This window comes from Dromiciops gliroides, chromosome 4 (assembly GCF_019393635.1).
Source record: "Dromiciops gliroides isolate mDroGli1 chromosome 4, mDroGli1.pri, whole genome shotgun sequence".
Taxonomy (NCBI): domain Eukaryota; kingdom Metazoa; phylum Chordata; class Mammalia; order Microbiotheria; family Microbiotheriidae; genus Dromiciops; species Dromiciops gliroides.
The window spans coordinates 33,723,590-33,747,533 of record NC_057864.1 but is presented as its reverse complement, the minus strand read 5'-3'; the positions used below and the strand labels follow the sequence as shown (position 1 = coordinate 33,747,533).

Genomic DNA, 23,944 nt, shown 5'->3' with positions numbered 1-23,944 from the left:
TTTTTAGTCTCTGATTGCTAAAGCTAACATTTCTAGTACAATATTAAATAATAGAGATTATAATGGACATCCCTGTTTCACCCCTGATCTTACTGGGAAGGCCTCTAACTTATCTCCATTACATATAATGCTTGCTGATGGTTTTAGGTAGATACTGCTTATTATTTTAAGGAAAGCTCCACCTATTCCTAAGCTCTCTAGTGTTTTTGGTTTTTTTTGTTTTTGGCAGGGCAATGTGGGTTAAGTGACTTGCCCAGGGTCACACAGCTAGTATGTGTCAAGTGTCTGAGGTTGGATTTGAACTCAGGTCCTCCTGAATCCAGGGCCAGTGTTTTATCCACTGTGCTATCTAGCTATCCTCTAGTGTTTTTATTAGGAATGGGTGCTGTATTTTGTCAAAAGCTTTCTCTGCATCGATTGAGATAATCATATGATTTTGGTTAGTTTTCTTATTGATGTGGTTGATTATGTTAATAGTTTTCCTAATGTTGAACCAGCCCTGCATTCCTGGTATAAATCCCACCTGGTCATAGTGTATTATCCTGATGATCACTTGCCATAATCTCCTTGCTAATATCTTATTTAAGATTTTAGCATCAATATTCACTAGGGAAATTGGTCTATAATTTTCTTTCTCTGTTTTTGCTTTGCCTGGTTTTGGTATCACCACCATATTTGTGTCATAAAACGAATTTGGTAGAACTCCTTCTTTACCTATTTTTCCAAATAATTTATGTAATATTGGAATTAATTGTTCTTTAAATGTTTGGTAGAATTCACCTGTAAACCCATCTGGCCCTGGGGATTTTTTCTTAGGGAGTTCATTAATGGCTTGTTCAATTTCTTTTTCTAATATGGGCTTATTTAAGGATTTTATTTCCTCTTCAGTTAACCCTGGCAGTTTGTATTTTTGTAAATATTTATCCATTTCATTTAGATTGTTAAATTTATTGGCATACAGTTAGGCAAAATAGTTCCTAATTATTGCTTTAATTTCCACTTCATTGGTGGTAAGATCACCCTTTTCATTTCTGATACTGGTAATTTGGTTTTCTTCTTTTTTTTTTTAAATCAAATTAACCAGTGGTTTATCTATTTTATTGGTTTTTTCATAAAACTGACTCTTAGTTTTATTGATTAATTCTATAGTTTTCTTGCTTTCAATTTTATTAATTTCTCCTTTAATTTTCAGGATTTCTAATTTAGTATTTAATTGGGGATTTCTAACTTGTTCTTTTTCTAGCTTTTAAAGTTGCATGCCCAATTTACTGATCTCCTCTTTCTCTTTTTTATTCATGTAAGCAGTTAGAGCTATAAAATTCCCCCTAAGCACTGCTTGGCTGTATCCCATAGATTTTGGTATGTTGTCTCATTACTGTCATTCTCTTGGATAAAGTTATTGATTGTTTCTATGATTTGTTGTTTGACCCACTCATTTTTTAGAATGAAATTATTTAGTTTCCAATTGATTTTCAGTCCACTTTTCCATGGCTTTTTCTTACACGTAATTTTCATTGCATCATGATCTGAGAAGGATGCATTTACTATTTCTGCCTATCTACATTTGACTATGATGTTTTTGTGCCCTAATACATGGTCAATTTTTGAAAATGTGCCATATACTGCTGAGAAAAAGGTATATTCCTTTCTATCCCCATTCAATTTTCTCCAGACATTTATCATGTCTAACTTTTCTAGTATTCTATTCACCTCTTTCACTTCTTTCTTATTTATTTTGTGGCTAGATTTATCTAATTCTGAGAGGGGAAGATTCAGATCCCCCACTAGTATAATATTACTGTCTATTTCCTCTTGTAACTTATTTAACTTCTCCTCTAAGAATTTGGATGCTATACCACTTGGTACATACATGTTTAATATTGATATTACTTCATTATATATAGTACCTTTTAGCGAGATGTAGTTTCCTTCCTTATTTCTTTTAATATTTTTGCCTTTGCTTTGTCTGAGATAAGGATTGCTACCCCTGCTTTTTTTTTTATGAGATATTTTCTTTTTTCCGTTACATGTAAAGATAGTTCTCAACTTTTGTTTATACATGCTTTACAATTTCAGATTTTTCTCCCTCCCTCCCCTCCCTCCCCCCTCCCCTAGACAGCAGGTAATCTGATATAGGTTATATCTATATATCTCTATACATATACATATAGATATATATATATACACACACATATATATATACACATAATAACATTAATCCTATTTCTGCATTAATCCTGTTACAAGAGAAAGAATCAGAGCAGTGATGCAAAACCTCAAAATAGAAAAAAAAAAAAACAACAGCACCCAAAACAAAAGAAATAATATGGTTCAATCAGCATCTATACTCCACAGTTCTTTCTTTCTTTTTTTTTTCTTGGATTTGGAGATCCTCTTCTATCATGAGTTCCCTGGAACTCTTCTGTACCATTGCATTGGTGAGAAGAATATAGTCCTTCACAGTAGATCAACACTCAATGTTGATGATACTGTGTACAATGTTCTTCTGGTTCTGCTCATCTCACTCATCATCAGCTCACGTAAGACCTTCCAGGTTTCTCTGAACTCCTCCTGCTCATCATTTCTTACAGCACAATAGTATTCCATTGTATTCATATACCACAACTTGTCCAGCCATTCCCCAATTGATGGGCACCCCCTCAACTTCCAATTCCTTGCTACCACGTAAAGAGCAGCTATAAATATTTTTGTACATGTGGGTCCCTTTCCCCCTTCCATGATTTCTTTGGGCAAAAGACTTCAAAGTGGGATTTCTGGGTCAAAGGGTATGCACAGCTTTATCACCCTTTGGGCATAATTCCAAATTGCTCTCCAGAATGGTTGGATCAGCTCACAGCTCCACCAACAATGCATTAGTGTTCCAATTTTCCCACAGCCTCTCCAACATTTATTATCTTCCTTTTTTGTCATTTTAGCCAATCTGATAGGTGTCAGGTGGTACCTCAGAGTTGTTTTAATTTGCATCTCTCTGATCATTAGAGCATTTTTTCATATGGGAATAGATAGCTTTGGTTTCTTCATCAGAAAACTGCCTGTTCATATCCTTTGACCATTTCTCAATTGGGGAATGACTTGGATTCTTATAAATTTGATTTAATTTCCTATATATTTTAGAGATGAGGCCTTTATCAGAAGCACTGGCCTCAAAAATTGTTTCCCAGCTTTCTGCCTCCCTTTCAATTTTGGATGCATTGCTTCTGTTTGTACAAAAATTTTTTAATTTAATATAATCAAAATCATCCACTTTGCATTTTATAATATACTCTATCTCATGTTTGGTCAAAAACTGTTCTCCTTTCCAAAGATCTGATAGGTACACTATTCCTTTCTCTCCTAATTTACCTATGGTATCACCTCTTATGTCTAAATCATGTATCCATTTTGACCTTATTTTAGTATAAGGTGTAAGATGTTGGTCTAAGCCTAATTTCTGCCATACTATCTTCCAGTTTTCCCAGCAGTTTTTGTCAAATACTGAGTTCCTATCCCAGAAGCTGGAGTCTTTGGGTTTATCAAACACTACATTACTAGTGTCGTTTACTACTGCATTTCCTGAGCCTAGCCTATTCCATTGATCTACCACTCTATTTTTTAGCCAGTACCAGATAGTTTTGATGACTGCCGCTTTATAGTAAAGCTCCAGGTTTGATACCGCTAACCCAACTTCCTGTGAATTTTTTTTCATTATTTCCCTGGATATTCTTGATTTTTTGTTTTTCCAGATGAATTTTGTTATTATTTTTTCTAGCTGTATAAAATAATTTTTAGGTAGCCTGATTGGTATGGCACTGAATAAGTAAATTAATTTAGGCAGTATTGTCATTTTTACTATATTAGCTCTGCCTATCCATGAGCAATTGATATCTTTCCAATTATTTAGATCTGATGTGATTTGTGTGAAGAGTGTTTGGTAGTTGTGTTCATAGAGTTCCTGGGTTTGTCTTGGCAAGTAGACTCCCAAGTATTTTATATTACCTACCGTTACTTTAAATGGAATTTCTCTTTCTATCTCTTGCTGCTGGACTTTGTTGGTCATGTATAGAAATGCTGATGATTTATGTGGATTTATTTTATATCCTGCTACTTTGCTAAAGTTGTTAATTGTTTCAAGTAATTTTTGACTTGATTCTCGAGGATTCCTTAAGTATACCATCATATCATCTGCAAAGAGTGATAGTTTTGTTTCCTCCTTGCCTATTCTAATTCCTTTAATTCCTTTCTCTTCTCTGATTGCTAAAGCTAACATTTCTAGGACAATATTAAATAATAGGGGTGATAATGGACATCCCTGTTTCACCCCTGATCTTATTGGGAAGGCCTCTAATTTATCTCCATTGCATATAATACTTGCTGATGGCTTTAGATAGATACTGTTTATTATTCTAAGGAAAGCTCCCCCTATTCCTAAACTCTCTAGTGTTTTTATTAGGAATGGGTGCTGTACTTTGTCAAAAACTTTCTCTGCATCTATTGAGATAATCATATGATTTTGGTTGGTATTCTTATTGATGTGGTTGATTATGTTAATAGTTTTCCTAATGTTGAACCAGCCCTGCATTCCTGGTATAAATCCCACCTGGTCATAGTGTATTATGCTGGTGATCACTTGCTGTAATCTCCTTGCTAATATCTTATTTAAGATTTTAGCATCAATATTCATTAGGGAAATTGGTCTATAATTTTCTTTCTCTGTTTTTGCTTTGCCTGGTTTTGGTATCACCACCATATTTGTGTCATAAAACGAATTTGGTAGAACTCCTTCTTCACCTATTTTTCCAAATAATTTGTATAATATTGGAATTAATTGTTCTTTAAATGTTTGGTAAAATTCACCCGTAAACCCATCTGGCCCTGGGGATTTTTTCTTAGGGAGTTCATTAATAGCTTGTTCAATTTCTTTTTCTAATATGGGTTTATTTAAGGATTTTATTTCCTCTTCAGTTAACCTGGGCAGTTTGTATTTTTGTAAATATTCATCCATTTCATTTAGATTGTCAAATTTATTGGCATACAGTTGGGCAAAATATTTCCTAATTATTGCTTTAATTTCCACTTCATTGGTGGTAACATCACCCTTTTCATTTTTGATACTGGTAATTTGGTTTTCTTCTTTCTTTTTTTTAATCAAATTAACCAATATTTTATCTATTTTATTGGTTTTTTCATAAAACCAGCTCTTAGTTTTATTGATTAATTCTATAGTTTTTTTGCTTTCAATCTTATTGATTTCTCCTTTAATTTTCAGGATCTCTAATTTAGTGTCTAATTGGGGATTTCTAATTTGTTCTTTTTCTAGCTTTTTAAGTTGCATGCCCAATTCATTAATCTCCTCTTTCTCTTTCTTATTCATGTAAGCATTTAGAGCTATAAATTTTCCCCTAAGTACTGCTTTGGCTGCATCCCATAGATTTTGGTATGTTGTCTCATTATTGTCATTCTCTTGGATAAAGTTATTGATTGTTTCTATGATTTCTTGTTTGGCCCATTCATTCTTTAGAATGAAATTATTTAGTTTCCAATTGATTTTCATTCTACTTTTCCCTGGCTCTTTCTTACATGTAATTTTTATTGCATCATGGTCTGAGAAGGATGCATTTACTATTTCTGCCTTTCTACATTTGACTATGATGTTTTTGTGCCCTAATACATGGTCAATTTTTGAAAATGTGCCATGTACTGCTGAGAAAAAGGTATATTCCTTTCTATCCCCATTCAATTTTCTCCAGACATCTATCATGTCTAACTTTTCTAGTAATCTATTCACCTCTTTCACTTCTTTCTTATTTATTTTTTGGCTAGATTTATCTAATTCTGAGAGGGGGAGATTCAGATCCCCCACTAGTATAGTATTACTATCTAATTCCTCTTGTAACTCATTTAACTTCTCCTCTAAGAACTTGGATGCTATACCACTTGGCGCATACATATTCAATATTGATATTACTTCATTATCTATAGTACCTTTAAGTAAGATGTAATTTCCTTCCTTATCTCTTTTAATGAGATCTATTTTTGCCTGCACTTTGTCTGAGATAAGGATTGCTACCCCTGCCTTTTTTACTTTAGCTGAGGCATAATATATTCTGCTCCAGCCTTTTACCTTTACTCTGTGTGTATCTCTCTGCTTCCAATGTGTTTCTTGTAAACAACATATTGTAGGATTCTGGTTTTTAATCCACTCTAAAATTCGCTTCCATTTTATGGGAGAGTTCATCCCATTCACATTCACAGTTAAAATTACTAACTGTTCATTTCTCTCCATCTTCTTTCCCCCTATTCCACTTGAACAGTGTTTTGCTTCTGACCACTGCTTCCCTCAATCTGCCCTCCCTTTTATCAGCTGCCCTTCTTTTTCTTGCCCCTTTTTCCCCCACTTGTGCCCTCCCTTCTATCTATACCACCCCTTTCCCCCTTCCCCTTTTGTTTCCTTACAGAGTAAGTGAAGTTTCTTTATACAAATGGGAGTGTATTTTATTCCCTCCTTGAACCAAGTCTGATGAGAGTAAGGTTGCAACAATGCCAACCCCTCCCTTCTTTCCCTCTGTTGTAATGGGTTCTTTTTGTGCCTCTTCCTATGATATAATTAACCCCATTCCACCTCTCCCTTCCTTTCCTCCCCCTAGTCTTCTTTTATTCTGCCCCTTAAGTTTCTTTATATCATCACGTCAAAGTTGATTTAATAACAATACCTTTACAGAGATATAGATCTCAAGAGTTAAAAGTATTATCCTCCCTCATATGGACTCAAGCAGTTTAACATCATTGAACAACCCTTTTCTCCCCTTTGTTTACCTCTTTATATTTCTCTAGAGTCTTGTATTTGGAGATCAAATTTTCTGTTCATTTCTGGTCTTTTTCTCAGGAAGCCTTGGAAGTCCCCTAGTTCATTGAATGTCCCCATCTTTTACTCTGAAAGAGAATTATCAGTTTTGTTGGGTAGTTGGTCCTGGGTTGTAATCCAAGCTCCTTTGCCTTCCTGTATATCATTCCAAGCTCTGCAATCCTTTAATGTTGAAGCTGACAGGTCCTGTTCAATCCTGACTGTGGCTCCATGGTATTTCAATGGTTTCTTTCTGGCTGTTTGGAGTATTTTCTCCTTCACATGATAATTCTGGAGTTTGGCTACAATATTCCTTGAAGTGTTCCTTTTGGGGTCTCTTTCAGGAAGTGTTCGGTGGATTCTTTCAATGATGATCTTATCCTCTGATTCTATAATTTCAGGGCAGTTCTCCTTAATAATTTCCTGGAATATGGTGTCTAGACTCTTTTCTTAATCATGGCTTTCAAGTAGTCCAATAATTCTCAGATTATTTCTCCTGGACCTATTTTCCAGGTTAGTTGTTTTTCCAATGAGGTATTTCACATTTTCTTCTATTTTTTTAGTCTTTTGATTCTGCTCATCAGATTCTTGTTGTCTCATGGAGTTATCTGCTTCCATCTGTTCAATTTTAATTTTTAAGGCCTTATTTTTGCACTTCTTTTTCTGTCTGGCTAATTTTTCCCCTCATTTAGCCAATTGTATTTTTTTTTTTTTTGGTGAGGCATTTGGGATTAAGTGACTTGCCCAGGGTCACAAAGTTAGTAAGTGTCAAGTGTCTGAGGCTGGATTTGAACTCAGGTCCTCCTGAATCCAGGGCCAGTGCTCTATTCACTGTACCACCTAGCTGCCCCCCAAGCGTATTTTTTAAGGAATTGTTTTCCTCAGTCATTTTTTGTGCTTCTTTTTGCAGTGTAACTCTCATTTCTTTTATTTCTTTTTCCATTTTTCCTTCTACCTCTCTTGTTTGGTTTTTAAAAGCCTTTTCGAGCTCTTCAAAGAAGGCTTTTTGGTCTTGAGACAAGATCATCTTCCCTCTTGAGTCTTCACTTGTGGGCGTTTTGACCAACTCATCTGTGTTTGAGTTTTGGTCTTCCCTTTCACCATAGAAGTTGTCAATGTTAAGGGTCCTTTTTTGTTTCTTGCTCATATTGTAGGCTATTTTTAAACTTATCAAGTTGAAATCTGCTCCTGGGGCACAGGGTTCACAGTTGCAAGCTTCTTACAGCTCTCAGCTGCCCCACTCTCAGCTGTGTCGAGTTGCAACAGTGTTGAGCTGCCCACTGAGCCAACCTGTGCTGGGAGAGCTACCCACTAAGCTGAGCTTTGCTGAGGTGAGCTGCCAGCAGGGAAGAGTAGTGCTGAGCCACCCTCCCCTTTTACCCAGGTGAGACAGACCTTTTCTGAAGTCTTCTAAATTATCTCACGTAGCAGGATTTTGTCTCTCTTTTTGTAGGTTCTGTACTTCCAGAATCTGTTTAGAGGCTTGATTTAATATTGTTTTTGAGGGAAATACAGGAAAGCTCAGGAAAGTTCCTAGCTTCTCTCCACCATCTTGGCTCTGCCCCCAGAACTCTTGTAGTTACTTCAGACAAGAAGCATTTATTAAATGCGTGCTAAGTGCCAACCACTGTGCTAAGGGCTAGGGATACCAAGAAATATGCCACTACTCCCAAGGAGCTCCTACAGCATGTGGAAGGCAAATCTCAAGAGGGAAAGGCACTAGCAACTGATGAACCAGCCTCCTGGAATGTGTAGAATTTGAGCTGAGTCTTCAAGAAAACCGGGTAGACTGAGGAGCAGAAACAAGGACAGAGCATTACAGGCATAGGTACAGCCAGCCCGAAGGTCGAAGGCACAGAGACCAGAGACAGAGAGCGTTAGGAATGGCGAGGAGGCCACTGTAGCTGAATCAGTGTGGGTGGTATGGGGTATAAGAAGACTGGAAAGAGAGGAAGGGACCAGGTTGTAGCCAGCTTTAAGTGCCCAACAGAGGGCTTTGGATTTGACCGTGGAGATAATTGGGAACCACTGAAACTTCTCAAGGAGGGGGAAAGACATGGTCAGACCCAGCTGCATTTTAGGAAAATCCCTTTGGCAGCTTTGACTGGAGAAGAGATTGGAGTGGGGAGAGACTTGAAACCAGTTAGGAAGCCGTTGAAACAGACCAGGTAGCAAGTGATGAGGGCCATGGAGGGACAGAAGCAGGAGACATTGTGGGAGTTGGGTGGGCTGCTGTGGCTATGCTGCAGTCAGCCCTTTGGATTCTAAAAGGATTAGACTAGGAGCAGGGAAAGGGCTGAAATGTTTCTGTGTGCTTCTTGACTTAGAAGAGGAGTTCTGGTTTATATTATTTTTATTATATTTATGCAGGTGCAGATTCACAGTCACTGAAGACCCAGAAAGGAAAATTCTTTCCACCAAAGTCAGTGGCATTGTCAAATGGTTCAACATCAGAAAGTTATGGGGTTTTATCAGTGGAAACCACATTAGAGAAGATGTGTTAACATCTGTCTTGCTGTTATACCCTAAGGACCTTTCCATCTGACTCTCCAGCTGAAGCCTTTCCCACGTGTTGTCTCCTTTATTAGAATGTGAGCAAGGACTGTCCTGCTTTTCCATGTGTATCCCTAATATTTAGCAGAGAGCTTTGAACAGGGTAAGTGCTTAATAAATGCTTGATTTATTTATTCTAAATGATGTTTTTTAAACTTTATTAAAGTAATTTAATTGGATTTTAGGATTCACAAGTGCCTAGTACACTTTCCTTTTAAAAACCAATTTATCATTTTAATTTAATAATACATTTATTTATTTGCTTTTTTTAAAACATACATTTATAATCTGTTCCTCACACTTCCTTCCCCTCTCCCCTCTTTGTTCTTTAGGATGTTAATAATAGTCTGGCTGATATACATGGCCTGGATTCCTGGACTGCACAGCCCAGATCAGAGACTCCATTCCCTATACCTACAATGGAATAGAACAGGAGAAAAAGCCAAAGATTGGGGCCTGTGTCTTGGGGGGTTATATGGCCTGGTGGGGTGGTGGAGAAAGGTGCTAAAACACGGTTCTCTCATAGGAGGCTGTTAGTGAAGGAGTCACTTCACTTCCTCAGATTCCCAAATGTCACCAAAAGCCCCCCAAACAGAGCTGCCTTGGGCCCTTTGGAAGACTTTACAGCCAATAGAAAAAGGCTCCCTTCTCCCAACCAAGCAGTGGTAGGCCAATGCAGAGACAGTTACACAATATCCCACAATCCTTGTGATTTTCCCAGAAGCAGCTACTGCAGTGTTCTTCCCATGGATGATGCCAACTCAGCAAACTGAAGCTCCCCTCCTTGACTCATACCAGGCTAACAAATCAAACTCCCATGTTAACCATGACCCAAAATGTCTGTGTCTCTCTGCATTATTAAGTTCATCCCCATCTTTGCCAGGAGGTGGGTGGGAGGTTTCATCTTCAGTCTTCTGGACTCTTGGTTTATCATTGCACTAATCAAAGTTCTAAAGTCTTTTTGTGTATGGCGGGGGCGGGGGGGGGGGGGGGACAATGAGGGTTAAGTGACTTGCCCAGGGTCACACAGCTGGCAAGTGTCAAGTGTCTGAGGCCAGATTTGAACTTAGGTCCTCCTGAATCCAAGGCCAGTGCTTTATCCACTGTGCCACCTAGCTGCCCCCAGTTTACAACATTCTTATATGCTTGTTAATAGTTTGTATTTCTTCCTTTGAAAATTGCCCATTCGTAGGCTTTGTCCATTTGTCTATTGGGGAATAACGATGTCCACAAACTAGTGTTTAGAGCACTGGGCCTGGAGTCAGGAATTCAAATATGGTCTCTGACACTTACTAGCTATGTGACCTGGGGCAAATTATTTAACTTCTGTCTGCCTCAGTTTCCTCAATTAAAAAATAGGAATAACAGCATGTACCTCTTAGGGTTGTTGTTGTGAGGATCAAATAAAACAATATTTGTAAAGCATTTAGCATAGTGCTAGGTATATAGTAGGTACTTAATAAAAGTTAATTTCCTGTCTTCAGTGATTTCTCTCTCCTTCCTCCTCCTTTCTTCCCTTCTGTGGTTCCCTATAACTACTATTTTTACCCTCCAAGACTATTAAAACAGAACAAAATGACCCATAGACCCTCTGTTATTTTGCCTTTCTCTATGACCCTTGAAGATATTATAGTTCTGAGCAGATATTTTTCTTATCTCTCTGAATAATTAATTCCCACAAATTCCCTTACAATTAAACAAATGTATACTTTTCTATATTGCTCTTGGTGCCTGCATTGCTATTTTAGTTCTAGCATTTTCAGCAGGAAGAGAAATCAGGAATGCTTGGAAATCTTTTCCATTAAAAGTCCATTTGCTTCTCTGTAAAATTAAACTTAGTTTTGCCAGATAGATTGTCCTTGGCTACAAGCCTTTTATTTTAATCTTTTTTTTTAATTACATGTAAAAATTTTTTTAACATTAGGGTTTTAAAAAATTTGAAATTCCAAATTCTCTCCCACTCTCCTCCTCCCCCCTTAGGCAAGCAATTTGATATAGCTTATACATGTGCAGTCAGGCAAAACATGTTAGTCGTGTTGTGAAAGAAAACAGACCCCCATCCCTGTAAGAACACCAAGAAAAATAAAGTGAAAAATACGCTTCGATCTGCATTCAGACTCCATCAGTTTTCTGCTCGGGAGGTGGATAGCATTTTGCATCACAAATCCTTTGGAATCATCTTAGATCATTGTATTGCCGAGAATAGCTAAGTCGTTCCAAATTCTTCATCATACAATTGCTGTTACTACGTACAACGTTCTCCTGGCTCTGTTCACTTCACTTTGTACCAATTCATATGTCTTTCCAAGTTTTTCTGAAAGCATCCTGCTCACCATTTCTTATAGCACAATAGTATTCTGTCACAATCCAGTACCACAACGTGATTAGCCGCTCCCCAATTGATGGGCATGCCCTCAATGTCCAATTCTTTGCCACCACAAAAAGAGCTGCTATAAATATTTTGTACAGAGGTTTTTCTTTTTCTTTTTAATCTTTTTAGAATGCAGACCTACTAGTGGTATTGCTGAGTGAAAGGGTATGCACAGTTTTATAGCCCTTTGGGTATAATTCCAAACTGCTCTACGGAATGGTTGAATCAGTTCAAAACTCCACCCATTAGTACATTAGTGTCCCAATTGCCCTCTATCCCCTCCAGTGTTTGCTGTTTTCCTTTTTCTGTCATATTAGCCAATCTGATAGGTGTGAGGTGGTACCTCAGAGTTGTTTTAATTAGCATTTCTCTAATCAGTAGTGATTTAGAGAGTTTTGTCATATGACTATAGAAAGCTTAGGACAGCTAGATCGGTGAAGTGGATAGATCGCTGGCCTCTTCCTGAGTTCAAATCCAGCCTTAGGCACTTATTAGCTCTGGGATCCTGGGCAAATCACTTAAGCCTGTTTGCCTCAGTTCCTCATCTGGAGAAGGAAATGGCAAAGAACTCTAGTTGGTATTTTTGCTGTTATGGGGAAATTAGTGGGGATTTGGGATAGGGGTAGGGGTTCTCAGGGATTCTTCTTTAAAGAATTACATCCTCAAGGGCAGGTAGGTGGTTCAGTGGATAAAGCACCGGCCCTGGATTCACGAGGACCTGAGTTCAAATCCGGCCTTAGATACTTGACACTTACTAGTTGTGTGACCCTGGACAAGTCATTTAACCCTGATTGTCCCTCCCAAAAAAACCCCCAAAAACCCAAACCAAGAACAAAGAACAACCAACAACAACATTTAAATCATGTACCAATTTTGACCTTATCTTGGTATATGGTGTGAATGTTGGTTTATACCTAGTTTTTGCCAAACTGCTTTCCAGTTTCCCCAGATGAGGCCAAACCTCATCATTCAACTAAAACTGCTCTTTCCAAAGTTACCAGATTGCCAAATCTTAATTGAATCTTCTCAGTTCTCATCCTTCTTGACCTCTCTGCAGCCTTTGACTCTGTTGCTTTTTTGTTGTTGTTGTTCAGTTGTTTCAGTCATGTTCTACTCTTTGTGTGACCCCATTTGGAGTTTTCTTGGGAAAGACACTTGGAGTGTTTTGCCACTCCCTTCCCCAGCTCATTTGACAAATGAGAAAACTGAGGCAAACATGATTAAGTGACTTACCTAGAGTCACACAGCTAGGAAGTACCTGAGGAAAGATTTTAACTCAGGAAAATGAATCTTCCTGACTCCAGGCCTGGCAGTCAATCTGCTGTGTCACCTAGCTGCCCCGTTCACTAATAATGGGTTTTCTTCTTCCTCTCTGTACAACTTCATTAGGTCATTTCTGTCAACTTGTCTGGATTCAATGATCGTCTCTATGTGGATGATTGTCAAATCTATTTATACAACCCTAACCCCTTTTCTGACCTCCAGTCTCACATTTCCAACAGCCATCTGGAACCGGGATGTGTTGTTGATGTCTTAACCTCAACACAGCCAAAACTGAACTCGTTCCTTCCCCCTTTTATTATGCCCTTCTCTACCACTGCTAAGGCACCATCACTTCCCAGTTCCACAGGCTCGAGGCCTAGGTGTTCTCTTCAATTCCTCACTCTTTCTCAACCCCGGCTCCAAATCCAGCTGTTCCAAGGCCTGCTCTTTATACTTCTGCTTCCTTTCTCCCCGTTCCCCCTTCTTTGTTCTAATGCTGCCCCAACCCTGGTGTTGACTCTTACCCACTCATAGATACTATTAGAGTAGATGGATGGCTGGTCTCCCTGCTTCAAGTCTCTCCCCACTCTACCAATAAATGTATCGCCCTGACTGAAAGATCTGACCACTTCCCTCCTCCCTCACTTAATAAATCCCAGTGGTTCCTTCTCACCTGTCACCTATAAAAACCCTCTATTTGGCTTTTAAAACCCTTCATCAGGGGGCAGCTAGGTGGCACAGTGGATAGAGCACTGGCCCTGGATTCAGGAGGACCTGAGTTCAAAGCCAGCCTCAGACACTCGACACTTACTAGCTGTGTGACCCTGGGCAAGTCACTTAACCCCCATTGCCCCACATTAAAAAACCCCACAAACAAAAAAAAAAAACCTTCATCACCTGGTCCCTTCCTGCCTTCCAAGCTCATTATCACTTCTTCCTCTTGACACACCAATGAAGCTGGCATCCTTGTTCCTCAAACAAGTCACTCCATCTGTTGATGGCATATTTTCACTTCCTGTCCTCCATACCAGGAGTCCTTTTCCTTCTTCTCATTTCCAGTTCCTGGTTCCCCCGGCTTGCTTCCAATTCCAGATAAAATTCTGGCTTCTGCAAGAAGCCTTTTCTGACCCCTATGAATGCTAGTGCCTTCTCCTTTAGTACAAGGTTGTTTGTATATTGTCTCCCCCATCAGACTGTTAACTCCTTGAGAGCAGTGCTTAGTGCCTCAGTGCTTAGCTCAATGCCTGGGCCATAGTAGGCACTTTAAAACGTTTATTGACTGACTACAAGATGTTTTGCTCTGCCTCTACTCCTGCTAGTGCCTTGCTTCTGAGGTTACCTCCTAATTACTCTGTACATATCTTTTAGGTACATAGGGTTTGCGTGTTGTAATTAGAATGTCAACTTGTTGAGGATAGGGACCATCTTTTTGTCTTTCTTTATATTTCCCACACCAAGCCTGATGTTTGGCACACAATAAGTGCTTAATCAATGCAGTTGACTGACATTGACTGATGGGAAACAAGAAAGTGAAAGGTTGGATATCTAATCACTTAGGGAAGAGGAGGATTGCTGTTGTTGTGAGGGCCCAGACAGAGGGTTTGAGACAGTCTCAGAGCTTTCCAGAATCCCCGAACAGGACCAGCTGGGATCTACTGCTACTGGTTAGGATCCTTGCTCCTACATCTCCCTAAAGAGGTCACGCAGCCCTTGCAGGAAGACTTCCAATGATGGGGGGCTCACCCCTAGAGCGGCCCCTTCTCTTTCCATTTGGGGCCAGGAGTCAGCGTTTGGAAATTCTCGCAGTCAGAGGCTAACCAAGCCTATTTGCTGCTGGTTCTGCCCCTTTCTCACCTCCTGCTGCCGGATGCCCCAGGACTGACGCAGCAAGCATGCATCAGGCACCCTAGCGGAGCCGAATCTTTGCAGATAGGGAAACTGAGTCCAGCTCACCTTTTTGGGCGGGGAAGGGGGGAGCGGCTTGGAGAAGAGCAGCCTGAAGTTATGAGGGCAGTAATCCCGGCCTTCGGTGTCTCCTTCTCCTCCTTCTCCCCCTCCTCCTCCTCCTCCTCATCCGTTCTCCCCGTCCCCGCCCCTCCCTTCCCTCCAGCTCTGGCCTCTCCCTTGGCCCTGCCCCGGGTTTCTCTTCCACTTTCTCTCCCGGACCCGCCCGGGTTCCTCCCTCTTTCACTCCCCATCTCCCCTCCGGCCCCGCCCCTCCTCGTGGCCCAGCCCCCTACCCCTCCCATCCAACCTCAGCCTCGCGCTCGCCCTCTGGACTCCATTTCCCAGAATCCAGCGCGACAGGGTCCTGGCGATCTGGGGACGTCCTTCCGGATGCCTGTGCAGAGTGCCTCCTCGGCCCCGGCGCCGCACGGACAGCCCTAAGCGCGAGGACCCCGGGCCTCCCTCCTCCGGGGCGCCCGCCCGGCCGGCCTGGCCGAGAGTCCTAAAGGACGCGGGAGGGAGGGCGGGAGGGGGCAGACGGACGAGGGCCGGGGAGGGACGGAGGGAGCAGAGCGCAGCGCAGCGGGAGGTGGGGGGCGGCGGGCGCGGAGCCTGAAGAGCGGCGGCCCGGCCGGGGGAAGGCGGCAGCCAGGAGGGCAGCCCCGAGGAGGCGGCGGCGGAGGAGGCGCCCCGGCCCCGGCCCCCTCCCCGCCCCTGCCCGCACCGTGCGCGCCCCCGCCATGCCCGCCCTGGCCCCGCCTCCGGGTGCCCAGAGGGGTGTAGACGAGGTGTAGACGTCCGGCCGGCTGCTGGTGTAGACGCCCCGCCCCGCTTGCCCGAGATGGAGCGGCGGGAGGAGCCGCCCCCGGGGCCCCAGGGCTCTGGCCCGGGCCCGGGCCCGGGCCCCGGCGTGCAGCCGTCCCCGCCGCTGGACTTCACCGTGGAGAACGTGGAGAAGGTGAGTCGGGGCACGTGGGGCACGGCCGGAGCAGCCCCGCGGGGCGCCCCGGCCACTGTGGGCATGTAGGTCCGAGCGCCCGGCGAGCCCAGGGTCCGCAGATTGCCAGCCACAAGCCATGAACCCTAGGTGGCCTCGCACCCCCGGCCAGGCTGGGCATAGCCAGGGGCAGCCCAGATCACTGCCCACCGGAGTTGGAGGGGGTGCGGGGTGGCAACCGGGCAGCCCTGCCAGGAGGAAGCATGACCACAGTAGGAGTGTAGGTCATCAGCCATAAACGTTGGCCAGGGCAAAGCCAGGGGCAGCTCAGATCTCCAGCTCTGAGCCCTGGCCTGGCCAACGGGGCCATAGATCACTAGCCACAATTACTGGGCTTGGTGGGAAGTTGGCCTGGTACCCAGGGCCATCCTGGGCATGATAGGCTCAGTGTAAATCATCAGCCACGACCACGAGGCTCAGAGGGGCCGGCCGTAGCATCCTTGGCTAGTCTGGAACTGCCAGTCACAGCTAAGGAGCACCAGTGGTCGGCCAGGTTGATTCTCTCATAGTGGGGGTTAGACCCTCCCCATTTTGGGTCCCGATGGGATGATTCTGGGGCCTTCAGGCCCATTCTGAAAGCTAGAACCTTGTGACCCAGCAAGCCCCAACCTGGGGGTTTTCTTATCATTTGCTTTGTGCTCCATCATCCACCTGTCTCCTCCTAGAAGAACAAGGATGCCCAGACCTTTGCTTGTGTAAACTGAGGCTACAAAGACCTCTGAGAGGGAGCCAAAGTGGCCCCCCAGGGGTCCTGACCCCTAGGCCCCTGGGTGCTGCTTAAAGGATACCCTTCTTGCAGGAATAAGTGGCTAGCATTGAGGCATTTCCAGCTCAAAACAGGGACTTGCTGGTCTAGGCCCTAAAGAGGAAAAGGGAGTGAAGACCCCTGCCACATTCCTGCTCTCCCCTCTGGCCCCCCTACCCCCCACTCCTGGGCCTTCTCCCTTTGTTCTCTGTAGCAGCTTTCTGGAACCTGAGACCTGTCTCCAGGCCTGGCCAACCCTGAGGGGGCCAAATGAACAGGGAAGCCAGTGGCTGAGTTCAAGGGTCCAGGAGAGAGTGGCAGGAGAACCACTCACACAAGCGAGGGCAGGATTGTCCTAGCAGCTCCATTGGGCCTACTATGGGATGGGCAGTGAAGCTGGTACAAGATTGGAGGAACTGTCACCGATTTGCCCTAATCCAAGATCTGCCCTGGATGGGGAAGAGGCTTCTATTGAGGCCTCCCACCTCCCCCAGCAGGCCCTTCAAGATGGGCCTTTCTCTAGCCCTTTCCTGGGCCTCCTTGCATATGGTGCCCGTGCTCTTTGGGGGTCTGCCCTGGGTCAGTCCAGGGAAGCAAGGGTTACCATAGCCCTCCCTTACCATCCCAGAGTTGAGCCCAGCTATGCCTGAGCACCAGACCCTAGGACTGTCTGCTGTGGGCTTCCCCACCACACAGCTCCCTGCTGGGGTTAGGGACTTGAAGGGGGAGGGGGAAGAGAGCCAGCCCCAAACCCCTCTAGATGCTGCTGATCTGCAGGACTTGGGCTGTTAAGTGTCTGGTAGGTGTGTACACATATCCTTTGAGAGAGAAAGCGGCCCAGAGGGGCTGGGACCCAGGGGTGGTCAGCCACTGACCAGGCTTGGTGCCATTTGAGGAGGCTCAGTGGCCCCAAGGCCCCTGTCACCTGAGGGCCATGACTAGGGGGAGCCATCTGTGGATCAAGCAGCTGGCCAGCCCTGCCCTAGGACTGGGCTTCACCCTTGTACACCTAGTGCCTTTACTCTGGTATCAGAGGGTCATAGATCTCAGGGCCTCATTCTACTGATATAGAACATCAAGGCCCAGAGAAGAGGAGGGACCAACCAAAGTCACCCAGGGATTATTAAGTCACAAGACCAAGATTTGAACTCAAGACTCTGGCTTTGTTCCTTGGGAGGGGGGCAGGGAGCCCTTGTTTCCTGGGGCAGCTTGATGCAGAGAGGGTTTGGATTTGAATCTTGCTTCTGTACTTCAGGCCTTGATCCCATGGGCAGCGAACCTCCTTTCCTTCCCTGGGCCTGAGCAGGATGGGTCAGATGATCCCCTCAAGGCTTCTCCATTTCTAGGATGTTCTGAGACACATTAAGTCTCCGGCCTCTCCTTAGCGGAGGCTTTGCCTGGCCTGACCCCTCTGACCCCCTCCAGTGGGTCATTGGTGTGGAGTCCCAAGGAAGCTTGCCACACCAGACAGAAAGCCAGAGGAGGCAGCCAGGGTGGAGCAGGGCCTGGTGGAAGCCCCCGGAGACTTCCCAGGGATCTGCAGCCGATTTCCTGTGTCTATGGGCCTGCCCTGTGCAAGAAGCCTCGGGGCTTCTGCTCCGCAGAGCCAGCAGCAGCCCTGGGAGGGAGAGGGAAACAAGCCAGTGGAGTCTGGGAGGCAGGAAAACATGCGTTCTTTCAGACACTCTCGTAAATCCCAGATGTGGGCATCACCCTGGCTGTGAGACCCTGGGCAAATTGCTTAACCTCTCTGTGCAGCTCAGAGCAGACAAGGTGCTGACCCACATCTGTGGAGGGAGTTTGCTCATTAGGATTCCCTGGTACCCAAACATCAGGCCCAGGTCCCTCCTCAGAGTAATTTCCGGTTGGGAGGTGCCAGCACAAGGGGAGACTTTGGAGGCAGCCAGAGAGCTGAGCATGGAAGGCCAGGCCGGGAGGGCTGACTGGGGGCCTCCCGTCCTTTCCTCCTCAGGCCCTTCACCAGCTCTACTATGACCCCAACATTGAGAACAAGAACCTGGCCCAGAAGTGGCTGATGCAGGCCCAGGTATCCCCGCAGGCCTGGCACTTCAGCTGGCAGCTGTTGCAGCCTGACAAGGTGCCGGAGATCCAGTACTTTGGGGCCAGTGCCCTGCACATCAAGATTGCCCGCTACTGGAGCGACATCCCCGCTGACCAGTACGAGAGCCTGAAGGCCCAGCTCCTGGCGCACATCGGCCGCTTCGCCGGCGGCTCTAAGATCGTGCTGACGCGACTGTGCGTGGCGCTGGCCTCGCTGGCCCTCAGCATGATGCCAGAGGCCTGGCCCTGTGCCGTGGCGGACATGGTGCGCCTGTTCCAGGCTGAGGTCGCGCCTGGCGATGGCCAGGGTCGCTGCCTGGCCCTCCTCGAACTCCTGACTGTGCTGCCCGAGGAGTTCCAGACCAGTCGGCTGCCCCAATACCGAAAGAGCCAGGTGCGCGCCATGCTGGCGCAGGAGTGCGGGGCCATATTCCCGCTGCTCGAGCAGCTGCTGCAGCAGCCCAGCCTGCCCAGTACCCTCAAGCAGAAGGCACTCAAGTGCTTCTCCAGCTGGGTCCCCCTGGAGGTGCCGCTGCTGGACTGCGAGCGGCTGATCCAGGCTGCCTTCAGTGCGCTGCGGGACCCCGAGCTCTTCGACAGCAGCGTGGAGGCCATCGTCAACGCCATCTCACAGCCCGATGCCCAGAGGTGAGTGCACTGCCCGGTCCTGGAACTCCTACCCATGGGAGCTCAAACCCAAGCCTGGCTGAAGGTGGCTGGTGGCGAGTCAGGAAGACCCGAGTTCAAATCTGGACTCAGATACCCACTAGCTGTGTGACCCTGGACAAGTCACTGAACTTCTGGCTGCCTTAGTGTCCTCAACTGTGAAATGGGGAGAATAAATAGCACCACACTTGCAGGGTTGTTGTGAGCAGCAAAGGAGATAATGTTGGTGGAAAAGTGCTTAGCACAGTGCCCACACACAGAGGAGGCACTTCCTAAATGCGTGTTCCCTTCCTGATCCCCTTCCCTTTTCCTCTCCATCCCCGAGAGGATCCGGCCTTTTGTCGGCCTCAGTCAGCTCTGAGCTGGGCCAGGCCTCCAAAGCCTCAGGTGTGGGCAGGGCTGGGGAGGGGGCTGTCCTCGGGGAGCTGCAGCCAGGCCTGCTGTTCTGGGCTTTGCCAGGCATCCGGATGATGCCCGTCCTCCCCCAAGGAGGGAGCCCACGGCTGTCTGAGCTCCCATTGGCTGAAGTGCCCTCGGTTGCTTAGCAACACTCCCCATCTTCTCCGCTTGCCTCTCAGAGCTCTAATTGCAGGTCTGGGTTGAGCTCAGTGAGAGAGGCAGCCAGGAAGTCAGGTGGTGGTGGTGGTGGTGGTGGTGCTGCTGCTGCTGCTGCTGCTGCTGCTGCTCCCCTTGCTCCCACCACCCCTGCCAGCCTCAGTCCCAGCACCAGCAACCCCCAAGGGGCCGAGGCTAAGCCCAGCCCCCAGCTTGGGTAGGGAGCAGGGAGAGCAGGCTGCAGCCCCAGGGCTGGCAACCTGGCCTGGCCTGGCCCAGCCCCACATACTGCCCTCAGCCATGCTCAACCCCCCCACCCCCGTGTGCCAGCAGTGGATCCTTCCTGACAAGGCTGAGCCTGGCTCTGTTCTACTCTGGGGGTTCATCATATAGCAGGGAGTCCCACTTCCCTGCCCCACCCCCACCTGGCCTGTACTCCTCTCCTCCTCCCCCACAGCTGCTGCCACCCATCACTGGCGCTCCCTGTGCCAAGACAACAAGTCTTTGAAGTGTATTTTTAATCCTGGTACAGCACATCAGCCCAGGGTGAGGGGGCAGGGTAGGGGCATGGAGAAAAGGGGGGAGAGACTCCTGAGACCCCTGGGCCAGGGCCAGGTTGGAGGAAGCTTGTGGTGCATTTCCTCTTGATTCAAGTCAGCAAATATTCATGAAATCATACTGACTGTGCGTCACTTTATGCTTGCTCCCCTCACTCCTACCCACTTTGTCTTCCTAGTTGGAGCCCCAGGCCTCCAAAGAGCCCGGTGCCTGGGCTTGTCTGCCCTCCCCTCAGGCCGTGACCACGGCTCAAAACCCTTCCCTTGTGTCCCCAAAGCACCAGCCAGGCAGAGCTCCCCAGGGGAGACCAGAGGTCCTGAGTGTGCCCCTGAGCTTTTGGTGGGGCAGCTGTCCACTCCAGACTGGGGGGCAGGAGACCTGGGTTCCAGTTCTGGCTTTGTTCATAACTCACTGTGTGACTGGGACGAGTCACTTTTCTGGGTCTTGGTTTCCTTCCCTATAAACTGTGTCTAATCAAAGCTGCCTCACCTTTCTCAGTGAGTCGGAGTAGAGTGCCTTCTGGGCACCAGGCATTGCCCGCCACTGGCAAGCCCATGCTGGGCAGAGACTGAAGGCTCTCATTGTTGTGGGACCTTGGGTGTCAGGGCAGCAAGGGGTGACGCCATCTCCACTGGCACCAGAAGGAACAAATACCCTGGGACAGAGCCTGGAGGAGGGGAAAGGGGGAGGGGTGGACGCTAGCGCTTAGCCTCCCCCCCACTCCCAACTGGAGAGAACTTGTGGGTTAGTGTCTGATACCTAGAAGCAGCTGTCACCTGGGCCCTTTGCCAGCCCGGCTGACCTGGCCTCCTTCTCATCCGTGGGCTGCCATGGAAATGTCACCCTTGTGGGCAACACAGCCTTCTTCAAGGGGCATTGGCTCTCCTTGACCTGGCTTTGGTAGAGAGGCCCAGGCTTTGCTGCCCTGCCCCAGTCACATGTCCTCAGCCTCCACTGGCTAGCAGGTCTTGGGGGTAAAATGACTCCCGTGGCCACAGGCAGTGGAAGTCTGAAGCCAGGGCTGAATTCAGACCCCCTGCGCTGCACACGCGATACCCTTCCCCCTGCACCCTCGGTTACTCCTCTCTGAGGGGTCAGTGCTTCGCCTCTTGTGGGGAAGGGCCTTTGGGTTCCTGGCCTCTGGTGTGTGGAATGGGGTGTGCTTCAGGGTCCTGGCCTTGGGCCAGAGGGGTCTGGGGGAAGGGTCCTGACCTCTTCTTGGGCAGGCTGAGGGGAGTCCAAGAGACTTGCAGGTTCTTGGTCCTTACTTGGCAGGGGACAAAGGGATTATAGAGTCCTGGGCTCTTCCTGGGGCCAGGGAAGAGGAGACTTGCAGTGTTGGGGCCTCCTCCCTATAGGTAGCTCTGCTTGGGGAGTCCTTGGAGGTCTGTGGCTCAGGACCGGGGAGAGCCACAGGTGGTTGTCCCCACAGGTATGTGAACACCCTGCTCAAGCTGGTCCCCCTGGTGCTGGGGCTGCAGGAGCAGCTGCGGCAGGCCGTGCAGAATGGGGACATGGAGACGTCTCATGGCATTTGTCGAGTCGCTGTGGCTTTGGGGGAGAACCATTCCAGGTGAGGCCTAGGGGTGGGACGTGGGAGAGCTGAGATGTGGGTCAGAGAGACATGGTGGAGGCGTGGAGAAGGGGGGCTGAGACAGGGGCAAATGAGGGGCTCAGAGGTGTTAGCCCCCTGTGTGGCAGAGGACATGCTGTGTGAGCAGGGAGTCGTGGTCCTGAAGGGGTGGGGGGTCAGGCCAGGTTAAGGCTGAGGGCCAGGAGGACACCCCAGGAAGGGCCTGGACCAGGAGAAGGGAGGGCTGCTCCACACTTACTCCGCTTCCTCCTTCTCTGCCAAGGAGAACGCTCTTGGGACTGGAAGACGGAAAAAATGGGCATTGACACCAGAGCTAAGTAAGGAGACTGAGGGATGCCTGCTGCCTCTGATGAGCAGGGTTACATCCGGGGGTCCTGAAAGAATGGACGGTGTAACTGTTGAGTGACTAGTCGTGATCCATGCCAGGAGGCCTAGAGCGGGTCAGATGGTGAGGAGAGGCTGGCGTCTGCATACTCTCAGCAGAGAGCTTGATTTCAGTTCAGTTCCTGGCAGAGTTTTCCAGCATATTATTAAAGGGATAGTCGGAAAGCAGTGGTGACAGAGCCTGAAAGACTTTCTCAGGTGCAGGGGATGACAGGCTCTGGGCTTGGTTGGAAGGGGGGGGGGTAGGGGGGGTAGTCAGTGGAATCTTTTTCCTACATTGTAGCAAAGCATGTGATAGTCTCTCAGGCTCCTCCAGTGGAAAAAATGATTACGTTTGAGCCAGACCATGGCAGAGTTCTGGAGGTTTGAAACTGATTGAAAAGGCAGACCCTCAGAGTAGTCATTAATGGCCTGACATCAGCTCGGCAGCAGGTCTCCAGTGGCATGCCCCAGGGATCTGTCCTCAGCACTGTTCGGTTTCATAATTGTGTCAGGGATCAGTGTAAAGGCCTGTGGTGCCCCTAGGAAATTTGCAGATGCCACAAAGCTAGAATGATAATGAATTGGACGATCAGTGTCAAAATCCAGACTGGGCTTGGCAGCCTAGAACATGGGACGGCATCTAAAGAGAGATTGACTAAGTTTAAAAGTAAAGCCTTGGAGCGGCTAGGTGGCGCAGTGGATAAAGCACCGGCCCTGGATTCAGGAGTTCCTGAGTTCAAATCCGGCCTCAGACACTTGACACTTACTGGCTGTGTGACCCTGGGCAAGTCACTTAACCCCATTGCCCCATAAAAAAAGAAAAAAAAGAAAAAAAAAAAGTAAAGCCTTGGGGCAGCTAGGTAGTGCAGTGGATAGAGTACTGGCCCTGGAGTCAGGAGTACCTGAATTCAAATCCCACCTCAGACACTTAACACTTACTAGTTGTGTGATCCTGGGCAAGTCGCTTAACCCCAATTGCCTCACTAAAAAAAAAGTAAAGCCTTACACTTAGATTCTAAAACTCGGCTTTTGACATTGTGGCAGAAGCATGCTGGGAAAGCCATATATCATAAAGGTCTGGGGTTTTTAGGCCTGACCATGAGTCAGCTGTGGGAGCTGACAGGCCAGTGCCATGGTGGGCTGCCCAACTCAGGTCAACTCTCCTCTGGAGCACTCAGGGCAGTGCTGGGCACTCTGGTTTAAAAAGGAGAGCGTCAGGGGATGCCGAAGGGCAGCCAGACAGGACAGGGCTGATTCAGTTATCACTGTGTGCTAAGCAGTGGGAATATACTAAAAAAAAAAAAGAAACAGTGCCTGAGTTCAAGGAGCTCATACTCTGAGTGAGAGTTGGTCAATAAACATTTGTTAAGTGCCTACTGTGTGCCAGGCATTGTGTAAAATGCTGGAGCTAAGTTACAGGGCAAATG

The 23,944-nt window shown here is 46.7% G+C and overlaps 1 protein-coding gene across 1 annotated transcript in view; it reads left to right on the top strand.

Moving 5' to 3' along the window:
• Positions 1-15,709: 15,709 nt before the first annotated feature.
• Positions 15,710-23,944, top strand: part of IPO13 (importin 13) — a 32,747-nt gene continuing 24,512 nt past the window's right edge. The window contains exons 1-3 of the mRNA XM_044000240.1: positions 15,710-15,933; positions 18,690-19,426; positions 21,990-22,130. Coding sequence (XP_043856175.1) covers positions 15,817-15,933; positions 18,690-19,426; positions 21,990-22,130 — 995 coding nt within the window. The 5' untranslated portion in view covers positions 15,710-15,816. The remainder of the gene's footprint in view (positions 15,934-18,689; positions 19,427-21,989; positions 22,131-23,944) is intronic.